Source organism: Rhyacophila brunnea, unplaced genomic scaffold (assembly GCF_057557595.1).
Source record: "Rhyacophila brunnea isolate RB1 unplaced genomic scaffold, BYU_Rbru_1.0 scaffold_19, whole genome shotgun sequence".
NCBI classification, from domain to species: domain Eukaryota; kingdom Metazoa; phylum Arthropoda; class Insecta; order Trichoptera; family Rhyacophilidae; genus Rhyacophila; species Rhyacophila brunnea.
The window spans coordinates 30708101-30732684 of NW_028232848.1; the positions used below are offsets into that span (position 1 = coordinate 30708101).

At 33.4% G+C, this 24584-nt stretch overlaps 1 protein-coding gene across 1 annotated transcript in view; it reads right to left on the reverse strand.

Moving 5' to 3' along the window:
• Window positions 1–24584, reverse strand: part of Ncc69 (sodium chloride cotransporter 69) — a 135593-nt gene that overhangs the window by 9800 nt on the left and 101209 nt on the right. The window contains exons 6-18 of the mRNA XM_085945873.1: window positions 17487–17662; window positions 15201–15393; window positions 14403–14542; window positions 11800–11994; window positions 7170–7277; window positions 6150–6273; window positions 5610–5731; window positions 4461–4596; window positions 3291–3502; window positions 2240–2374; window positions 1109–1215; window positions 479–684; window positions 149–284 (exon numbers count right to left, since the gene is read on the reverse strand). Of these exons, the coding sequence (XP_085801999.1) occupies window positions 149–284; window positions 479–684; window positions 1109–1215; window positions 2240–2374; window positions 3291–3502; window positions 4461–4596; window positions 5610–5731; window positions 6150–6273; window positions 7170–7277; window positions 11800–11994; window positions 14403–14542; window positions 15201–15393; window positions 17487–17662 (1990 nt within the window). The remainder of the gene's footprint in view (window positions 1–148; window positions 285–478; window positions 685–1108; window positions 1216–2239; window positions 2375–3290; window positions 3503–4460; window positions 4597–5609; window positions 5732–6149; window positions 6274–7169; window positions 7278–11799; window positions 11995–14402; window positions 14543–15200; window positions 15394–17486; window positions 17663–24584) is intronic.

Genomic DNA, 24584 nt, shown 5'->3' on the forward strand with positions numbered 1-24584 from the left:
AATAAACCATTAAAACAATGCCTAGTGAGGAAGTTATTGTAGTGTCATTATGATGACAGGGTTATATCCCTTAACAACTGTCAACTTAAATAACTCAAAACTATGATATTATTATATTTTATTACAGTAAAAATCATCATGAAATTACCTATTGTCTACGTTGTTGTGATTGGATGTTTTATGATTTGAGTTGTGGGTGTCATCAGCATTAGGATCGGCAGACACTGCCATCGACCTTGGCATAGATGGTGACGCAGGAGTGGACATGTCGGACAAACTGCTGGCTGTTAACACAAAATAATTCATCAGTTTGTTGACAGCATGAACAAAATATTAAGCAAAACGTTTTTATTGCCATGAGATTACAGCATTTTGATTGTTAAAAAAACTTTTTTTTAAATGGGATTGCAATCCCTTGTTGTGACCATTTAATAGTAAATCAAGGAAAATAATATAAAGATATATATTTAACTCTCACCTTGTGACATTTGAGTATAGTTTTGACCAGGAACTAAACTCTCATTGGATTCTCTATGAGCCGCCATTGTTTGACTGAGAGACGTCAGATCCTTGCTGATGCTGTTCAAGTCGATAGTCTTGTCCATATCTTCGAGGACGTGGCTGTAGTTCAGGCCATCTTGCAGTCGGAGAATTACCAGGGCCATGTGAACGTCAAGCGCTTTACTGAAATGATTATTATATAAAAACATTTTAGTATTACAACACAATTAATTAATCATATTCACTGATTTTTACAACAATGTGTTCATATTTTGTGAGTAAAAATAGTTTCCTTGGGAATTATTCACTATACCGGGGCTGAAGAAGACCTGTGTATCGTGATCTAACTGTCAATATGGTAATATAATAATTAACTTAACATGTCAGTATGACAGTAATGATTGTCAGAGCTGCCAAACTAATTATTTAATTTAAGAATTAAGGACATGGTGCACAGTGGTTTTCAAACTTTATCATTTTACGGCACTTAGTGATAGTCAATATACGATTTCAACTCCTGAGATACGGGAAGAGCAGTATATTTTTCTATAGTTTAGGTTTGGTTAGAGAATCATCAAATAATAGGGCAGAAACATCTTTTACTTACTGTAATACATCTACATATTCAATGAGGTCATCTTTGGGACATTTATTCCAATCCGACTTGAAACCCATCAGTAAAATGTTAGGTTTTAGTTTACCCACTCCACATGCCTGAAAGAAAATATTAGTAGATACATAAATAGATTTAAAAAATTAATACCATCGGCTGAGATGGAATTCGAATTTACATTCTAAAGAAACATAGCTTAATAGGTGCATGTTGGGCATAATGGGGAAAGACCAAAAAATAAACAAATAGATAAGGAGGCAGACAAGAGTAGACAGCAATGTGATAAATGTCGTCAAATAACTGCACAATTCGTGAGTAGATAACTGCTGGATAAATGCAGTCTTATAGCAGTACCCAAAAGGTATTGAACGGCCAAACAACTGTATCGATAAACTTATGGCGATATTACATATCGATTTAATAGGCATTTCCATGTAGGTATCAAATTATAGCTAACTTTGTAAATCAATGACCGCGACAATAATCTTTGTATATCTGTTCTCACTTAGTTAGTTAATAGCATAATTATTACATAATAATATGTTGAAAAAATAGTAATCAGTACGTCATGATTGATAAAAAGAGAATTATTCGATTGTAAGTTTTCGACTGAAGCACATCGCTCTGTGCTGTGATTCGCATTATTGTAACAATTGTACACATGTACTGACGCAATTTAAATAAACTCACACCCTTCATAATCACGAAAACGACTTCTCATCTCTCCTCGTCACAACACCATTGGCCCTCACATCGACAACCCCTACAAACTGACCAATTTAGGCAGAATTACGTGGCAGTGAAAAAATAGGTCTTTATCTGGCAGTGGATTGTTCCTAGCTTATTTCAATGAAAATAATTAATAAATATGATTGAAAAAGTTTAGTGTGCACTATTTATGTCAGATCTTAAGAGACTATCTCTACCCTCCGCCACTTATACCAGGTATCGTTTTTCTGAGATGTGTTGGATAGGAAATAGACTGGGTAAAGACAGATCATTTAGGTAAATAAAGGAAGCTTAAGAATACATGTTGTTAATATTCATAATCTTTTATGATATAAATATGTCTGTGATATGAGAAAATGACCCTGTACAGAGAATGGAAATCGTGCAGATTTATACCTGGACTAAGGCGTTTGCTCCAGCTTCGAATGTGACATCATCAACGACTGAATAGAAAGCCTTCACTTTGTGTTTTGTGAACCATTGATAGGACTTGCTCGTCAAAGCACTACGCATTTTGTTGTTAATTTTTCCCTGAAACAAAATAAAACAATCATAGATTAGATTGACATATCGACTCCTTAATCTGCAAACTGCCTAACTCAATTTGGGCGAATTGTTCACGAAGGAGAAAAAACATAAGAATTTAACTAGCGAGCGGAGTTTAACAATTCCAAAAATACACTTGGAATTATTTTTGAAGTCATTCTTCTTTTGGGGCGTTTGGTAGAGAGTGAAATTGAGAGCTGCGCGCGCACACCGTTACGAAAGTGCACGACAGTATGAAGTTAGTTGCGAATCAGTCAGACAAACGCAAGTTTGATAGTAGAATTATTGTTCCGTTGTCTTGGCAACGAATTTATTATTGTCGGCCATTTGCAATTCCTTACGTAAACAAACGATTAAACGTCAGAGTGACAGTTGTTACTTTAAAAATAAAAACAATGAGAAATAATTATATAATCTAGTAATATAAGTTAAAGTGTATAGAAATAAACCAACGACGCTCCAATAAGCGGCCCTTTTTCTTGAGTGTGTTATTTAACAAGATAATTAAGAGCTAGTCGAAGAATCTAGGTCATATCAAGTTTTGTTTTTGTTTTGTTACGCCAAAGAAGTATAACTTCAAGTACAAACACCATTTTATTTTTTTTAAATAAGCTACTTTCTTATTAAGTCCCATTTCTCTATTAATTAGTACGTAGCTATTTTATTCATTTCAATTAGATGAAATTATACTGCCTAAATTGACTTGATCTATGACCATTTTATTAGACAATGAATGGCTTTTGGTACTAATATTAAATTATCAATACAAACGGTGATATACCTAGGTAGGTATGATAGTTTTAAAATTTTTTTGTCAATCTATTCACAACTTTTATATGAATGTCTTGGAGAAAAGCCGGCATTATATATTATTATTTTGCGGCTATTTAATGTTACTTACATTGATAATGTGACCGCAGAGCATGAGTGAGAGATTCTTGGTGAGCAGATATGTGAAGTGCACGAGAGGCGGCCTGGCTCCAGGCATTCCCGTCAGCACGAGGATCTGCGGCCGGTAGTTCTTGACATGCTCCGTTACACTGTTCAACTGCTGCACTGACAGAAGAGCTTGTTTGTAAGTCTGGGCTTGTGTCGTTGATCCCCAGTTCACATCTATACAAAAGTATAATTGCATATTATAATTAAAGTATGTATTTTAAGAAATGTACCGATCAAAATTTAATTAAAATATAAGGAATGGGTAACTAAGTAAATTGAGTGTCGAGTCTTTACGTTGCCTGCTTATAGAACAGTGATATTTTTAATAAATACGTGACGAATATCGCCAATGCCTCTTGAAAAATAAATATTATGGACACTATGCCGGCTCTCAAATTCAAACTCACCTCGCCTGCAACGTGTCAAATACGTCAATGTGACATCATCGTTATTCACAAAACACACATTACCAAATGGAGCTCGAATCAGATTGGTCGAATGCGACTGTTTAGTTTGAATAAAACATCTGCTGTTGCAATCGACAAGTTGCATGCTTCTCGGGCTACGAGTCAAAGTGCCAGGTCGCATACAAACACCTACGAATTGGTCATTCCTATACTAGGTCGCCAATTGCCGCATCCAAATATCTGCACGTTTCGAAGGTTACGTGCAACTGTAGCTACGTAGATCTGCGCGGTCTTCGTATGTAACACTGGATCGCCGTTCTTGGAAGGTTTGATTTATGGCTGTGCGGCAGACGAGGCGAGTTTAGATGTGAGAGCTGGCTTACTTGTTTTCAATTCTCAGTGGAAAGACATTTTATTGATTAATAAAAATATACGACATGCTATGTATTAACAGCCCCTCTCTTGGCTGTGTTAACTTTTAGAGTAAGATAGACAGTTTTGACAGTTTAACGGTTAACTTATTGTAACAATTAACCGCCTTAATACATAAATATGATAAAGTGATAATATTTATCACTTTAGCCGTCGATAGCCGGCTTGTGTATAGAATAGCTACACTGATCATTATGATAATATTATGTAGATTAAGTAATCCGCCTATATATTATTGTGTTTTAATTTAGTTAATAATTATGGGTTAATTTGATTATAATATATTTACGAACCTGGTTTTCTGTATGATACAATTAGGTATAAAGCAAGGACCACAGACAATGTGAGTAGCGCGGTCCACCACGAAATTAGAAACATGACAGCCACACACAAAATGGCGCCAAACAATGATAGCCACATATTGTAGAACTGAAAGAACAATGAACAGAATAATGCATAATGTAATTTTTGTACAAAATAGAAGTCTACAATTTGTGTTATCCTAGATAAATTTACTATATAAGAAATTTGAAGCGTCAGTTATTATAGTCCATTTTGCTTACTCGGCGTATTTTCACTCCTTTAAAATATATTGACATACAACTATAAAATACTGTTTCCGAGTAAGTTGTAGATACGTCTTGGTGAGAGTTATGCAGGGTAGAGGTAGGCTATTAAGATCTGCCATAAATAGTGCATACAAAATTTTATCAGTCATACGTATTTGTTTTTATTGAAATAAGACTACAATTTACAGATGGTGTTCGTTAGTTTTTTGAAAACCAAGCCATAATAGATAATAGTTAAAAAATACTCGTCTATCTATAAAATATCTAAAATTATGCAATTAAATCAGACATAATTTTGGATATTTTATAGAGAATAATATTGTTTATCTATTATAGTTTGGTTAGGCAGGGCTTAATGAATTTAAAAAAATGAACCAACAATATGTGTAAAGTGTATTCTTAATCCAACGAAAATAAATAAGTATGAATGAAAAAGTGTGCACAATTTTGTTGTATCGGCTAAAGTATACTAAAACTACTATGGTTTGGGTCAGGCAGCGATTAATTGATTTTTAAATACTAACCAACACCATCTGTGAATTGTAGTCTTAGTTCAATAAAAAAAAATACGAATGACTAACAAAGTTTAATGTGCACTATTTATGGAAGACCTTAACAGCCTACCTCCACCCTTCGCCACTGATACATAACATGTTTTTTAGTGAATTTTAAATTCTAAATTTAAAAATGTCGACAAAAATCTCACGTCCTGCAGTGAGTTACATGAAAAGTGGATTAATTATCAAATAATATGATATAATAACACATAGTATGCTATAATATTTCATATAATATTATGTTTGAGATAGAAAATCATGACATGGGGAAATAGTCATTGATGATGGTAAATGGTGCTATAATACACAAACATACCCTGAATGTTGGTCTCCATCCTACAGGCTTAGCCAAACTCGCGTGGAACGTACTGAAATTTATGAGGGTGTACGCAGCAAGGAAGAAATTTGAAATCAACGGAGCAATTATGTTCAACTCGCCTGAAAAATAATAGACAAATAATAATACATTGCAATAACCATATTTGGTAATTAAATGAATGAAAGTTTTGATTTTTTTTTTAAATAATACTATAACAGATCACGAGAACACCAATAAGTATAGTAAAATCATAGATGATGATTTATTATTGCAAAATATTATATTCTTTACCATTCAATAAATACTAAAATAATTAATGGAAAGACAATTTTATAATGAATGGTACGTAATATTTTATAATTGGCCTTAAAATAAATTAGTGTTACGAATTGCTGAAAAATCACACATTTTCGTATCAAGTCAATGAATTGTTCAAGTAAACAAACCTCTAATAAGCCCAAAATTCCCAATTTTATACCTATTTCGAGTAACTACCCGTTAATGACAAATGTCGCTAGTAAAAGATATAAAACTCACCAATCAAGATGAAGCATATAGCGATGAAGAAGGTAAGAACATATCCTCGGACAGGTTCGTTATTTTTGCCATAGCCTTTTGCAAACCATACGATTCCTGGGTATAATTTATCTTTACATAGAGCCTGAAAAAAGGTGAATAATATTATTATTTTGAGTAGGTATGTTTAAACAGTATTGTAAATTCTTTGTAAATGAAATCAAACTGGAGGTCTCCTCAGGATGTGTTTTGTTTTTGATATTACTTATGTATAAACATTTTTTTGTAATTCACCGTGATTGTTTATCTATATTATGATCGATCATTGTATAAAAATCTTATTTAAGGTGGTACATCAGTGAAACGGCAAATAATTTTCAACTATAAGTGTGATGAAATTTTGGACTCGCTCGCATTCTGAGAGAGAATGTCGAGCTGGAAACACGTCACTTTGTTTCGTGATGGCGACGGGCGTATTAATTCTTAAATCGTGTAAAGATGACTAAAAACGTTACCCATTTACTTTAAAAAGAAAACATGTCAATGAATATATTATTATTGTTACTAATAGAACAATAAACAGAGCATAAAATGTACGTATGTTGGATTTATATGACAAATTATATTTCATTTGGCATGCGTCATTTGCACCCGCGATCCGCAATCCGTGCATCGCCTAGCCACGATCTTTTTAGACCGTGCCTCAACTGAGGTACAACCTTAAGGCTAGTTAACCTATTGGAGATAATCGGCGCCAATTTATATTTATTTAGATATTTCTTCAAACTCAACAAATTTATTGTAAATTATAATTTGAAATATTTCAATGGAAATGAGTCAGTCACCTTTTTTACTACCACTTTTATATACTTCCTACCTATCTTAAAACAAAATAAATACAAAATGCAAATTGAAGATGAAATCGGATACAATGACCATAATAAGAAGATTGTATAAAAGAATTGAGGACAGTATACAGACCATCAAATTATTATGTACGATCCTACATTAAATCGGCATAAGTTTAATGAGAAGTTGTACCTGGAACACTTTTGGTGCAGATACAAGAGACGCCAGAGCTGATGATAATGTTGCTGCAAAGCATCCTGCGTATATCAACGGCCCAAATCCTGACACCAGTTCAATTACCTGAAAAAGTTCCAGAAGAACACTGAATTATCACAATCAATAATAACACTAAAGTAACACAGTGAGGGATGATGGAAAACTACTTGTTTTTTCTCATATTGAAGATACCAGTTTATCAGTATTTACAATGTTCAATATTTTAGTTAGTCACAATAGCTGGACAATAATAATTATTGTTCTAAATATTTTATTCAATAAACCATGCTGGAGAACAGATTAAAAAATAACCAAATAAGGGAGAAAATAATCTGCTAAATATATTTATGGGGCACGGAACGAGTCTGAACGCGGCACCCCTGCACAGTGATCTGCATACCAAAACTACCAGCTACTGCTAAATGATGTGTCAAAAAAAACAAAAATATATTTTTCATTATAATAATATGTACCTAATTGGTTTTACAATCTGATCTGATTTGTGGATCTTGACAACGCCCCAAAGAGGTTTCATAATAGGTCCATTAAAGGAGAAATGATTGTTAGCTACTCGTTCAAATTATTGGGTGCAATAGTTTGAAAAAAATATGTGAAATTGGTAGATGCCAAAGAATTTGGACAGAAGAAATCTAATATGTTATTTTTGTTATGAAGTATGGTTGAGTTAGTAAACTCCACAAATATTAAGATCACTCAGTTGCCAATCTAATTTTTACATACAACGGCAGCCATTTTTTATGTGATTACTTACGAGTGCAGTTATAAATGCTTTTACACAAATTTTACACGATTTTCCAACTAAATAATAATGCTGAGCTGTAATATTATTGGCTGCTTATCGATGTACTTATCATGACGGATTGTATTTTTATACATCATTCAAATTGGCAAATAAATGCCAACGCAGTAGTATGAAGTTCTTTGCAAATAAACATGCAATGCGAAGTCATTTGTAGCTAATTTCATAATCAGACAAATAAGCTGCACGTCGCACACTATTACGCGAAGTCACAGTAAGCTGCCGCTATGAGAAAAAGTGTGTAATATCGTTTAACTTTGTGTTTAAAATGTTATCAGACTGATGCTCCCATCCCGTAGCACGTTTTAAACCTTTAAACGAACATTGTCAGTTACCAAAATCTGCCGAAATCACAAGAACAAGGATGAGGTCACCTCACGCGTACCGCAGTGCATCGACACCGGCATGACTCAATGAATGTTTTTTATCATTAATCTGTGCCTACATATTTTCAACTCGATGTCGAAATCGCCTGTTTTTTGTTTTCAGCGGTTGGCACTATGTATTTTATATAAGAATGTTGTCTATTATCTATGGTCTGTATGTTAGGTTCTGTTCAAAATATTATGAATGGATGTAATATCGCAAGTAATTTTAACGTACACACACGTAGAAACTGTTAAAATTAATTGAAATTAGTATGAATAATGATTAATAATAAAATAGGTACTAATACATTAGAGTTAGCACTCCGTATCATTGAATTTACAGAGATCTTGATCGTTCAAAATATTCTGCAAAATGACGAAACCGTAGACAAATTTTTTTGCCGTGACAGCATGACAGTACGCGACGTGCATCTCAATATAATCACAACTTTAGGCTGCGTCTCTATAGAGGGAGGTTTTCAACATTTTCGATAGTGATGCTAAATTCAAACCCACGACCCATGAATTTAGATGTTGACATTGATATAACGTGATATTCTGTATAAACAATTGTAATAGTCTACGTTTTATCACAGTATAGAACTGTAAAATATTCTATATAATATACATATTGTGAAGTTGAGTTAAAGCAAATAAATAAATATTTAATTCAATGATTAACAGTAATAAGGTTACCTATGATGAATATTCATTATTTATTCTCATGTTAAACAATTACTAATCTAATATTGTTCTAATTCTCATAGATGTCATAAATTATGTTGACGGTGAAGTTATAAAATAACACAGTATAATATCTCAAAGTTAATCTTATTCCACAGAGGTTATTTATTATTATCTAAATATTTGTTTGATTAAATAAATGATGACTAATAAAGAGGCTTAATATTTTTCAGCCTATTTCTAATGGACACAAAGATGCTTTCTCAGAACACTTAGGTACATGTAGTAAGTGGGCTCTCACATATCTCTATTGCGATGCAACCTTAATAAGTTGTTTGTATTTTATTATTTTTAACAATAGATAACAAGCCCCGATGACAGTAGTGTGAAGTAGTAATAGTATACCATTCGCAGAAGCACACAGGATTTGGGAAAATAACATAAATGCACATTATTATGGTGACCTCACCGGGAATTTAACTTGCTAAGCTAGTACCTTACATATTGGACTATAAGGCCCACCACATACGCACACCTAGACATTCCGCAGAGATTGTGTGGGATTCACTCGTACAGTGTTTCAGCGTGAATGTACACAAGGAATGTATGGTAAAATTGGTTAAGAACGGAAGTCAATGATGGCGCTAGCTGTAGGCTTTTTGAGCTCTATTGTGAGTTGTGCTCAGACGACGCATACTGTGAAGTATGCACGGAAGTCACGACCACAGACTCCGGTGGTAACCGTATGCTCTGGTTGTGTCTGCGTGCACTGTCAAAGCTCCAATACCCGGCTCTATTTTTACAGTAATGCTCATGAATTTTTCTTTATTTCTTATTCTCGACTTGTACAGAATAGACTTCAGTATAGAACTTGGACTTTTAATAATGCGGAAAGACCACAAAAAAAACCAATCGATAAGGAGGCAGACAAGAGTACACGATGTGATGAAGATCACCAAGCAGATAAGATTGCAAAGGGTCGGATATGTCGTTCGGGTGAACAACCGTTTGTCAATTAATGCAGTCATACGGGACACCAAGAGACAAGAAATAACCTGTCGGATTGACAAACTCATAATGTTTGGTCAATGTACGTGGCAGCGAAAAACCAAGAAGAGTAGAGGGAGCTAGGAGAGGCCTTCATCCAGCATGGGATCGACCCGGTTGAAAGAATAATATCTATATAAAGCCGCATTTAGACTAAGCGAGCGAATGTTTGTTCTTCTCCCACTCCAAAACGCTTTTTGTTGAGCGAGCATAAGAATCTCGTTGGAGTGAGGGAAGAACAAACATTCGCTCGTTTGGTCTAAATGCGGCTTTAGATATCTCAAAATAGAGCTATATCTATTATTTGATCATGAATCTTAGTGCAAAACATACAGAATTACAATACCTAAGGCATATATTATGCAAATGTTATCTATTTTTGTATCCGATGCAAATTAATTAGGACAATGTTAACAATGGGGCTGGTCATGAACTGAATGTGTCCATGATTTTTAAGAAGTGATCATAGAGGCTGCCGGTAAGACTTGGATTGTTGGGAATGATTATTAAAGCATTATTCTAATCAGTATGTAAAGTGCATGTATATTTGACATAGTGGCACAGTTTAATTATGCGATAATAGCATGTTAATGCGACAACGTTCAGTAATGATTTATGTATAGTTTTTAATACTGAATCATTTGTAAATAAATTACAGGTGTTGAAGTGAGAATTATAAATTGGACTGCATTATACATATAGATTGAATGACAATATAATATTACAAAAAATATTAAATAAAATAATGAAAATTTAAACACCAAAAAATATATGTCTATATGAGTGGCGAAGGGTGGAAGTAAGCTGTTAAGATCCGCAATAAATAGTGCACATTAAGCTTTGTCAGTCATACGTATTTTGTTTTCATTGAAATAAGACTACAATTTATAGATGATGTTGGTTAGTTTTTAAAATTCAATTTCCTTTAAAATTTTAAATTGAATTAAAATTTTTCCTTTAAAATTCATTCCTGTGAAAAATATTCAGCTGACCTATTTGATACTTTGATATAAAAACCTTTGAACATTTGATACATAAATGAGAATTCAAATAAATATTTATGTAGATTATTAATAGTAGACATATTATAATATGAATGATATTTGATGAATGAATTTTGAATGATAGATAATATATTATATTATCTATCATTCAAAAGAATCATATCGATTTGTATTATTCATTAAGTATACGTTTTCTACACATAAAGTTCTCTCGAAATAATGTAATCTATTGCACTTCACTTAATCTTACTCTATAGCAGGGTTTCACAAAGTGTGTCCCGCGTGACTTTGATGTAACCTGCGAGATTTATGTTAAATCTGTATTAATTTTTATTCATATCGAATACCTATTAAAAATTACCACAAAATTTAAGCTTAGATTGCAGGATTTTGTTTCAAACAAACAATTGCATAAATCACATGGTGAAAAAATTAAAATATTATTTAGTGTAATAATACCTAATGTATATTTAGTTAAAAATATAAATTTACACAATGAAATATTTTTTTATTTTTTTGCCTTGTTTTTTAAAAACAGAAAATATTTACAAAAGAAAGAGCAACCCGCCAAATATTTTAAAATTGTCCCTTTGACGAAAAAGTTTGTGAACCCCTGCTCTAAAGGAAAGATAGAATTCAAATATGTGGCACGATCTATGATTCCAAAATGATATTCTACTCACTTGAAAGCTGTTATGCAGGCCATATTCGCAGATTTTACCGGTGCAATTGAGGAATGTCCCGTTGGCCAAATCGGTAAGGTCTCCGGAGGCCTCTCTGGCCACAGTCCAGCCGGACATCAAAGCCATCACCAAGTAAGATAGGGTAGTCAACAATATGGCCAATAGCGTTCCTTTCGGGATCGAGGATTGGGGATCCTGAAAAGTTTTCAAATACATTATATCAATTCAGAATAGTAGTGTTATCGTGTCGAAACATATGATTTTCTAGAGTATTGAACATGTTAAAAGTTATTATGAATAATTAATTGTAATTCGATGCAACGTGAACTTTTGATTATATTTCAGAATCACATATTAAGGTCATGGCCCCCACAAACGGGGGGCTGACAGGGTTCTTCCGACATAGCGGGTCGACCAGATAAGTGAGATAAACGTATACGTATGGTTATGCGATACAATTTTTGATTATGTGTGCTGATGATACTCGACAACTCCATAATAAGTAGGTAAGTAGATGTTTTCAAAAATACAAAAGATTGCTAAATTTACACTTAATACTCATAATTGTTCCTTGAATACGGAAATGGAAATATGGAATATGGAATATGGAAAATGTTTGTATAGCCAGCGCTCGAAATGGATTTGTTTACAAACCGGAGCACCCGATAATTTTCCCAAAATATTAACATATATATTATTAACATAATATGAATACGTGTATTGATTAAGGCGCTAAGTACCAACATTTTCAAAACTGACATTTTTATAGAAAACAGTTCTACATACCAACGCCAATACTATTAACTATGATCTAAGTGCCTTAAGCAAGTCAAAAAAATACAATAAAATATTTAAATCTGGCGACGATGTAAGTCCATTGGCGAGTTTTATATGTAAGGGTGTAAGTACCACTGCAGCGTTCAACGGCATTCCATATGAAATGGCTGAAAACGGTGTGTTGACACTCACGACTTCTGTTAAAAAACGTCGCCAAAAAGATGATGGAAGTGTCTAAAATGTAAAAAAAAAAACTAAAAACTAGTGGACAGTTTAACACAATTCACTTAAAACCAGAATCCATATTGTCATACAGTGAAAGTGACGTGACAAATATTTATTTGAATATGTAGATGTTGAATTTATTTAAAATTTAAGAAAAAATTAATGTAGCCACAAGTATGAAGTTTGCAAATGCATAGTTTATTAAACGGTCGCTAGTTATAAACCATACAAAAAAAACAGTCCTATAAAAGGTTGTTTGCAAACCTGATTGACAAACTTTATAATACGTCACTTCTACACTATTGTGTAGCGCGCTGGCTATCTCGTGAAAAAATGAAGTCTGAATAAAAGATCAAATCATAATGTTGAAATTTGACGCAAGTTTGTTTAGGAACGATAATACGATTACGATAAATACGATTTTGTTGTATTTGGTTGAAATTAAAATAAGCAGGTGAATAAATCAATGCAAGGACTACAAATGCATTCACTGATTTTAAAAGACAAAGTGAAGGCATTCATAAAAATTTGGAGCTTTGGAAATCAAAATTACAAAAAAAAAAGTTCGCCATGACTGTATCCACATTTAAATTATTTCTATGCCAGATATATATTGAAACAAACAAAAATCTATTCTAGAATAGTTTGATAATCCACTTTTAACATTATTCTACTAATTGTAAAAATTGTGGTTGAAAGATCTTGATCTCGGGGCCCGCTTCAGGATGTGGGGCCCATGATAGAATCCATTTGTCAATGAACATGATAAATTTGGATTGACCACTAAACAAGCACATTCATCGCGGAAACGTGGAAACCACTGATCTATAGTCTCTAGGGTCATATGCACATCGCTGAAATAAAACGCAGAATGATTGTGTTAGGACTAGGTAAATACATAATTGAATTGATAAAACAAAAGTATCGAAAAACCTTATTTTTTTAATTTATAATATTGTACCCATCTCTATTGAAAATGTCATCAGTGTGTACTTAGATCCCACTAGCGTCCCTGAGCTGGTACTTAGACCCTAAAATAAGATTCTTTGCGTGGTACTTACACCGTGACCGGAAATGTCAATTTCAAAGCTATGTACTGTGGAAATTGAAAATAAATTTAAGTTTTAAAATTATAGAAGCTGCCGAGATTGCTTTATACTTTGAAACTACATTTTTCAAAATGTCTGCTTCATACAATTTTATTTGACAAATAAGTATTTTGTAGCCCCAAGCAAAACTACTTTTTGGTACTTAGCGCCTTAATTAATACACGTATTCATATTATCTAATTATATGTGTTTTATACAAGTAAGTGTGACAGATTTTTTGTTATAGGTACATATTATGACATAATATACCAGCTGAAGTGGTCAAAATATTTTTTCCACGAGACGAAACGATAATTTTGGGGATTTCAACCGGAACGGCACTCTGACCTTTAACCTTAAAGATTCTAGCCTGGGGGCCCGTTTCAGGATGTGAGGGCCACAATTGAGGTAGGTATATAATGAGAGCATGATATAGTCTGCAAGGCCTAGCAGAATAGTTGGCAAACGTCTCTGATGTTAAATGATGAAATGAATACTACACAAATAACTTACCCTAAGATCTCCAGATATATTAGCCCCGGCCAAGATTCCTGTAGCAGCAGGGAAGAAGATAGCAAAGACGGAGAAGAAATTATGTTCCACTCCATCATCTATCCGATAATCTGACACCAGATTTTGCTCTAACAAAGTCACTGAAAAAATACAAAGAAACTCAAAACATGTTTTAGCATTGTGTCGCATGTTATCAGTCGCCGTAACATTTGAGAGTTTTGAATGGAAAATTATATTTATAAGGTTAAGTCTCAGCAAGGGGAGGCCCTCAACGAGCAGTGGATCGACCATGGGTGATGATGATGAAGACATCTATAGTAGCTGACACAAAAAGTTTACAGCGTGGAGGTATTAAACATAATGATAGATAGGCATAGAAACGTTTGATTAGTGACGGTCAACATGAAAAGAAATTTTTGTTGTATAGGTATGTCAGGACCGAGAAATTTATTATTACCTATACTTAAGAGGTAGTGAATAGGTACCAGAGTTATGCAAGGACTAAATTTGACACACAAAGTTAAATGCGTATAATTTACTACAGAATTAATTGATAAACAAAATCTCTTTCAGAAAATCTAGGATTTTTTTCTTATCGCAGCTGGCATACTTTTGTCGATGAGAGTTGGCAACACTGTCTATTACACTCTACTGATTGGCGCTATCATTGAATAATAATATTCCAGTTAAATAATTAATATTATTAAATATTATTTTTAACAATTAAATAAATTACTTGACATTAATTTATAGTTTGTATTCTGATTAAAACTCAAGCAAAAAAGTCATTTCACTTACTGTTGTATCCGAGGAATCCTTTGGCCATTTCCAGGTCGGTCTTGGGACCAATTATGGTCCCCAACACAAAGTCAGCAATGGCCACGAGGAGGATGATCAGCAGGCCCTGCTGCGCCTTGGCCTCCCATTCCATCCCCACCACCACGATCACCGTCAGGACTATGATTGTGATGGCACCTATTATCCTGGCGTCCTGAAAAGCACAACACGAATTTCGTCAGAGATAAGACATTGGCAATTTAACACGGCTTTCTGTGTATATCAGATAGTCATGATTTTTATCCCACCAGCAATCAAAGAGATTTTTTATTAATTCATAGTTTTAATATTTATTATATTTATTTAAAAAAAAACATCGATTTTTATAATGTGTATAATTTGAAATCTTTTTTATTTATATGAAATTTTATTTCGTTATGGTCCCAATATTGAAGCTCGATTTGATATAAATAAAAATGATTTCAAGTTATACACATTTATATTTTTATAAAAATCGATGTTTTTTAAAATAAATATAAAAAAATATTAAAACTATAAATTAGTCAAAAATATCCTAGGCGAAGCTTAGAAAACTTAATAAACTAAATTTTAATATTAAATGTGACCATAAAGTATATGTAATAATAATATGGGGTCCTGCAACAAATTCACATTTTATTACATTTTTTTACAATTGTACCTAAGCTAAATTATCTTTGACTTAAAATAAAAATTATTTTTCTTTTTAATGTTTTTAGATATTTATTTATTAATTAATACAGTTGAAATTGTAAATTATCAAAAAAATGTCTCAAATTGCAAGCTTCGTATTTTTATACTTAACGGCCCACGTGCTCGTCGTAGGTCAAAATTGAGTTTTTATTGTATTTTCAAACCATGATCCTGGACACTCCTTAAACGTTGTAGATAATCTATTTATATAGTTTTAAAGCCTTATTATCCTTTATAGTTATTTTAAACATTTGATGACTGCAGAAAGTATTTTTGTTACATAAAATAGTATTCTTTTAAACCTCTCGCTCTAATGTTTCAGAATATAGTCATATTTCGGTACATAACTGTGCAGTGGTGTTAAGATTTTTTACATTTATTAATTTTTAAACGCATTTATGAAACCATTAGTATAATTTATTACGAGATAATTTTTGTAAAATATTCACGATAAAAAATTATATTGATAATCTCTGTGATCCCAAATTTGACAAGAATTAAGCATTTTATTATTCAAAAAATCGGCAAGATTAACACATTTGAAGATGATTCTAAAGATACTTATTATAAGCTATGTCTTTGACCTTTCAAGTGTCATAAACATCTTATGAATAATGATTGTTTTATAATAATTATTGACCTAAGAATAAGGTAGTGTTTTTTTGAAATACGCCATTTCTTTTGTCATTTCCCAGTGGTTAAGCTACAACATACGGCCATAGCCACAAATTGACAAACTATAATTAAAGTAGGGAGTAAAATTATGTTAACGCGCGTGTTTGAACATGTACCTAACCGAATTTTTTTTTATATTTTTTAAACGGTAGATACATGTTCAAACACGCGCGTCAATATCATTTTACTCCCTACTTCAATTATAGTTTGTCAATTTATGGCTACGGCCGTATGTTGTAGCTTAACCACTGGGGAATGACAAAAGAAATGGCGTATTTCAAAAAAACACTACCTTATTCTTAGCTCAATAATTATTATAAAGCAATCATTATTCATAAGATGTTTATCACACTTGAATGGTCAAAGACATAGCTTATAATAAGTATCTTTAGAATCATCTTCAAATGTGTTAATCTTGCCGATTTTTTGAATAATAAAATGCCTAATTCTTATCAAATTTGGGATCACAGAGATTATCAATATAATTTTTTATCGTGAATATTTTACAAAAATTATCTCGTAATAAATTATACTAATGGTTTCATAAATGCGTTTAAAAATTAATAAATGTAAAAAATCTTAACCCCACTGCACAGTTATGTACCGAAATATGACTATATTCTGAAACATTAGAGCGAGAGGTTTAAAAGAATACTATTTTATGTAACAAAAATACTTTCTGCAGTCATTAAATGTTTAAAATAACTATAAAGGATAATAAGGCTTCAAAATTATATAAATAGATTATCTAAAACTTTTAAGGAGTGTCCAGGATCATGGTTTGAAAATACAATAAAAACTCAATTTTGACCTTCGACGAGCATGTCCCCCCTTAAGACATCGCCTTAAGAACAAAATTCTCAGAATTGACACGAAACAATGTACACAGCAGTTACAAACCTGTATACCTCCGTCGACAATACTGGCCCCAAAGGATTTAAGGAGGTCGATCATGGACTCGCAGAAGCCTACCACGTACATGGCGCAGGCCACCGCATTCGCCATGGAGAAGATCAGACCGATGGATCCGCCGAACTCAGGACCCAACGACCGCGATATCATGTAGTATGTGCCACCTGATACAAATATAATATAATATTAAAATGTTTAGAGACAAGGGTCAAGGTGAATTGTGATCAGTTTCGGGTAAATTAGAAGAATAACCGAGAGAAAACAGTGCATTTTTCAAAATGAGACCCTCCTTGGCAATAGAGATCTCATAGACCTGAGACTAGACGTTGCAATCGAAAAATCTCGTCTCGAACATTCTCAAGAAAAGATTAGAAAATGTTCTCACTGATTTTACAAAAATTCGAGAATTCTCATTTCTCGAGAAATCATTAATGAGATTCTCGAAAAATCGAAAAATTGTCACTGAACTACCGACTGCAACTGGAAATTAAAAATTGAGTTCTTTGTATAAAAAAAAATCTTAAATTTGTCGGTATTTTTTTTTGTCCGGTTGAAATCGGCCGGAATATATGTCAATTTCTCGAGAATCTCGAAAATTCCCGAGAAATCTAAAATATATGAATTCTCAAGAAAACGAATATTATTGATTTCGAGAATTGAAAAAATTGAAAAATCACAATCTGAGACTACGTATGTATCGCTTTTATACGCTATCAATCTTTTACTATGGCATAAAGGCCATAAAGGAATGGATAACCGAACATAATACCACGGAGATTTGAGGTCTTTGATCTTTTTGGACCAGCAGAATGACGTCCTCAAACGACTGGAAAGACCGAAAAGTTTTGCGTGACTTCAGAACTGTAATACTACAGTATTTTCGATCATACTGTGACAGAACAATAGTTCAACATTCCTCAGGGTATTATTTAACGAAAGATCAACGGTGTACGTGGCTAGGGAATCCAATCCCGAGCCGAAATTCTGATCCCGGGATTTCGGGATTACAATTTGACAATCCCGGGATCCCGGGACTGGTCCCGGGATTGGCATTTTTTTCCATTGTTAATGTACAATTTTTATATTTACACATAACATTGATAAAATCGGTCAAAAATAAATCTAGTATAATTTATAATATTTAAGACATTTATTGTTAATATTGTATATCTACGTTCAATCTTGAAAATACATAAGTTTAATGGAGTAAATAATATTAAATATATATATATATATATATATATATATATATATAAATAATAATGTGAATTTAATACGAGATTGCTGTTTCTGATAGTAAAGACTTAACGAATGGATTAGCGAGATTTAAAATAGAAAGCAAATAAGCATGGCGTACTTATGGCCTTTCCGCTTCATAAATCTAATTAGTCAGCCAAATATGAAATTGCCGTAAAACGTATGAGGTCACGGTGGAATTACTTTGTTAAAAGTGCGAAGCATTGCTTTTTTCCAATCTTTCTCATTTTTAATAATTTATGTGAAAAAATAAAATGAATCGACAACTTACACATGGGTATAAATCAAACTTCACTCAAACTCAGTTTATTTCTAATGTAGTTATTTTTTATTAAAAGTATTTTTTCTGTTATATTTTCGCTTTTATTTTATGTTCCATAAAAATTGATAAAAAAATCAATCCCGAAATCATGTTTATCAATCCCGGGATTCATAGGTATCGAAAATAGCCCGGGATTGGAATCTCTATACGTGGCATAGGAAGACGCCGAAGATCGTGGATTAAAAATTTCCGTGGTTGGTACGAGTGCAGCTCCACCGGATTGATCCAGATATTAGACAACAATGTGAAGATCGCCTCGATAGAAGACGGAACAAGAATAAATAATATACCTATTAAAGGAAGTTATTTTTGACAATCGAACGGATGAGATCATCCCTAAAATTGTATTAAAATTCTGGTACTGTTCGGTTATCAGGAATACAGCGGAAAACACATTTTGAAAATAGCCGATAAACTGGATTATTTGTTAGGTTAACCTAACCAAACCTAATCTAACCTAACCTAACCTAACCCAACCTAACCTAAACTAACTCAAACTAACAAATAATCCAGTATATCGGGTATTTTCAAAATGTGTTTTCCGCTGTATTCCTGATAACCGAACAGTACCAAAATTCTTTCTATGAAAATTGCTCGCATTTATGAATAAAAATAAAACGAGGAAAGTTCAATGTACGAAGTCCGAATTTAACATGTAAAAACCGACAATTGAAATACGGGGAAGTACGGTTATTTAAAATTAATTTGTTGGCAGATTTTATTTACAAAGCATGTGCACAGTTTAATATGGTCGAGATCAGGAATAACAAGTGAATACTATTATAAGATTTTGAGCTTTTACCATATTATAATAATATGTAGGAAAACAACACGAAGTGCCGAAAACATATGTAAGAAGCTAGGAAAATAAATATAATACTTTTGTTAAGAAGACAATGTTAACGATCATTAATTAGGTACTCTGTTACATTATTTTCGATACATAAAATTATAATCAAAATAATCTTCATTAAGCCCTTTGCCAATATAACGCAGATGATAATATAATCAAATAATGTCTCGAATTTCAATCTGGATAGATTTTTTTAAGCGAGTAAAAATGCCTGGACGGGCAAAAGAAATTGATAAGGAGAGCCAAAAAAAAAATCTTTACTTTCTAGAATTTCGAGAAATCCCGCTTAGACGGACAATAACTTTTTAGGAAGGAAAGAAAAAAGGCAACTGATCCTGGAGGGATAATTTACATTTATTATCTTACAAGAAAGCAAATAGCGTCATTCATTTATTTAATTTTAATCTGTGGTCCCAATTTTTCAGAAAGAGAGGGATAGAGAGGGAGGCAAGAGAGCAGTTTGCACCCAGAGTGGCCTGGTTGGTGGGTATCAGGGAACTCGGAAATAATGGGAACTGAAATATCTAGCGGGTGTGGAGTAACAGGCAACCGATCTCGAGTGTGGAAGAATATGGGATACACTTAAACAGATGTCAAGAACACGCTTGTTCTTCGTTCAGACAACTGCTGTCGGCTTATGCACAGACGCGCATTCAATATTGGTGTATTTGAAGATTGAAACACAAACTACTGCACGTCTACAATGTGTGGTTCGTTTTCATAGGACACTCACACATTCAAAACCGTGCTCAAAATGTAGTGTATTGGGGTATTGCCTATCGGAATTATATTTATTAATATGTTCTGGGGTAGGTACAGTGGCCTTCTCCAAACGGGTTTGATTTTACAACTATACAAACAAAAGGAATGCATGTTGTTTTCGCTGATGTTAGCGATTCAGGCCAGCGTAATTATTCCATTGTACCCACCGCGAATGGAATATATCGCGAGGGGATTATTGAGTCGCTATTACCTTGGTTACTCTACGTCTACGCCGTAGAGTCTACGACCTACCAGTGTTTCCCAAAGTGTGGTACGCGAACCCCCTGGGGTACGGGAAGAGTTTGGTGGGGGTACGTGCTGCACCGGGCTTTGGCTGCGCCTGGTGCAACAAGCATTAACACAACATCCATGTTAGAAGGTTTATCGCATGCGGAAGAAGAGCAATTGTTGGAATTAGCTACAGACGGATTCTTGAAAAATAAATATAAGGAGTGTACTTTAACATCATTCTGGTTGAAATGCAACATGTGGATCCAGTTTTAACAGAGAAAGTCCCGAAATACATCTTGCCTTTTCCAACTTCATATGTATGTGAAGTTGCTTTTTCAGCATATGTAGACATTAAGTAAAAAACAAAGGAACAGGCTTTTGGATGTGGAACCGCATCTCAGATTAAAATTAACAACCAGATAACCAAATTATGATGATCTTTCCCAACATAAACATTTTTATTCTTCTCATTGATAACTTTTATTTATATTTAATTATGACTGAATTTCATTTTTCATTTTTTATTATTTTGTTTATGTAGGTATTAAAAAAGGAAAACTTAATATATTTTGATTGTTATTAAAGTATATTATGCATTTTTTTGACGAGGGGTAGACTCAGTACAAATTTATAAGACGGTTTTGTGTAGAACGGCTCAAAAATAATAGTTTAAACTAAAAGATTAAATACAATAAAATGTAATTAAAATAATTGATAATACTGTCTATTTATATCGGCCAATGGGTAGCCAGACTGCACATGTACACATAAAGCAAATTCTATCGGATAACAAATATTATGTTGGTGTTATTGACCGTCTTAAATATTAAATTCACCTCTACTCAGTGTTACGAAAATTATAGAAGGGGGTACACAGATGTCGAACGTTTGGAAAACACTGGCCTACGCAATTGCATAGCCATAATATTATAGTAAGTAACAATGGTAATAACAATTTAATAATCATGTCTTGATACTTGTCTTTCCACTCGCAATAGTCGCAATTGGTGCAGTGAAATAGTGGTGGTAGTTGGGAATTTTTCCGAAAAATACTCAACTGAGACCGAAGCTTAAAACGATTGTTTTTGCACAAACGATTCAGCGGTGTCGGATGTTCAGGAATGCATTGAACATTAGCCATTATTTGCCAAAGTGACAAAATAATCGGCCTTTGTGAATTTCAATTTCAATTCCCATACATCCGCAGTGCAATATATCTATCTATCAGACTGGAACAGGAGTCGTTAATTATTATCAACAAACAATATATTATTATGGTTTATAAAAAAAAAAATGTCGTTTTCAAAAGTGACATAAGCCAGTAACCGGACCGGAATTCCGCTGTCAACGTTTTGTGTTACTTAAAATTTGATTAATTGCTTTCTGACATTGAAGGTTTTAATTTATTTATGTCACAATAAAGATAATCACATATTGTAACAATACTATGCCACACACCAATGGTGAAGGATGGTGGAAGGCTGTTAAGATCCGACATAAATAATGCACTTGCAACAATTCATCATGAGCAGATGAACTGGTCAGATAGTAGCGGTGGAATGATGAGGTGACGTGCGGGTAGTACGGTGCGCCCCATCACTTATTTTAATTACATTTTTTTCAATTGAATTACTCTTTATTCAAGACATAATTATACCTAATACTTACACAATATGTAAGATTGCAACATTCGTCATTAATGTCATTATATATTATTATAATTCAGGGGTCGCCAACTTGTTTGTAGTTGCGATCGACATTTCACGTAATAAATTAGTCGCGATCTATGTACCTATAAAATTTGCGAAATCTAACACAAATAGTCATGTAAAAAAGAGTCAACTAATAATTAGTAAAGCAGTATCAATGGGTTGAGCGGAATTTATTTAAAATTATATACACATGAATATATGCAATTTGGCAACATCGTACGCGATAGCTAAATTATTGCGAACACGGCTGTGAATTGTGATCGCCCTACAATTTCTTCGCAATCTACCTGTTGCCCATACGGTATCATGGGTTCTACATCCTGAAGCGGACCTCCCTACCTATCGCTAAGGTTAAGGCCGCGACGTTTCCCAAACGATGTTCCACGGAACCGGGTTTGTCGAGGTGAAATTAGGGGCATTCCGAAATTTTGTAAAAACAGATTAATTGTTAGTTACACATTGCGAACAAGCTATGAAGGGATTTATTGTAACATAGTTAAAAATTGAGGCCCTTAGCAGCCCCACCTCCCACCATTTGACTTGGCCTGATGAGTAGATATTACATGGAAAATCTAATTTCGTGTAGTGAAACATGGAAATTGTTTTCGAAAAATATTATATATTCACCATATTATTTACGGTTGCATAATCTCGATTAGTTTTACTTGAGAAATGCTATAAATAATACCAAAGTGTAATATTTACTAAGTAAAAAGTTGTTTACGTGATTTATGACTGGTAACGTGTTCTTCTTAACTCACCACAAAAAATCTAATTCTGATTTTCAGTACGTAGATATTATCATATTGTATTTTTGGCCTTCTCTCGAAACTGATACAGGGCCGAACTAATATGCGATACAAAAACAACGCATTTAACGGTGTGGCTTAGATTTAGAATATTATCTACAGCGCAACGTACCAAGGGCTATGACCAAGGCCTGAACAAAAACGATGCATAAGTGCGAGTGAGAAAGTATTCGGCACCCTTATAATCTCAGCGACACGCGCTAGAGTAAGATAAAAGGTTTACAGATGTGTGAGATGATTTGCTGTGGTGTAGCCGCCAAATCTTAGTTTGTTGCATAGCTAAACATGCGAGCGAGTGTTGCTAAAATTGATATTTTTTGTATTAAACATAAAGTCAGTGGTAAATATTTTTAGTTAATTAAGTAGAAAAGATGGTTCTGTATGTTGTATTAAAATGTGGTAACCGTACTGATAAGCAAGAAGATGGTATTACGTTTCATAGGTAAGTTGATACATGTTCGTGATAATTTATTTGTATAAGTATTATTATATATTTTAATATCAGTGACCTAGTGTTTCTTTACAATAAATTAAATTATGGATATCTTTACCGAATGGTTGCAATTTAACCGCTTAAAAATACTATATGACGTAAAAAATAGAAAATTATATTTTAATTCTGAGCGTCTAGTGCGAGCACTAGCGAAATGGTCTATGGTCTCAAACATTTGTGTACGAATGTGTTCGCTCGCCCACAAACCAAACGCACGGCACGCAATTCATTTAGCAATGCAATGGGTGGCGTCTAGATGTATCTATAGTCTAAGGCTAAGACACAAGAAGCTGCAATTTAACGCAAACTGTGGCGATTCTTACTTGATTCCTATTGGATCCATTTGAAATCAAGGAAGGCTTGCGTCGGTTTGGCTCTAATTCGCATGTAAGCCCGAACTGAACGTGGACTTTTCCCTTCTAAAGGCGTGTCTATGGACACAGCGAAAATTTTCAAACATCATTGGTTTACAAGAAATGAAAATATAATTAATATTAAATTCTACAGGTTTTTAAAAGGTTTGTCGATAGCTATTTCGGTTGTAACACCATTATCAAGACTATTCAGATAGGCCGTTTGCCTTTGCTTAAATACTATACGTGTATAGATAGAGACAGAATACATTTTCTTATTCGTTCCAGCAATAT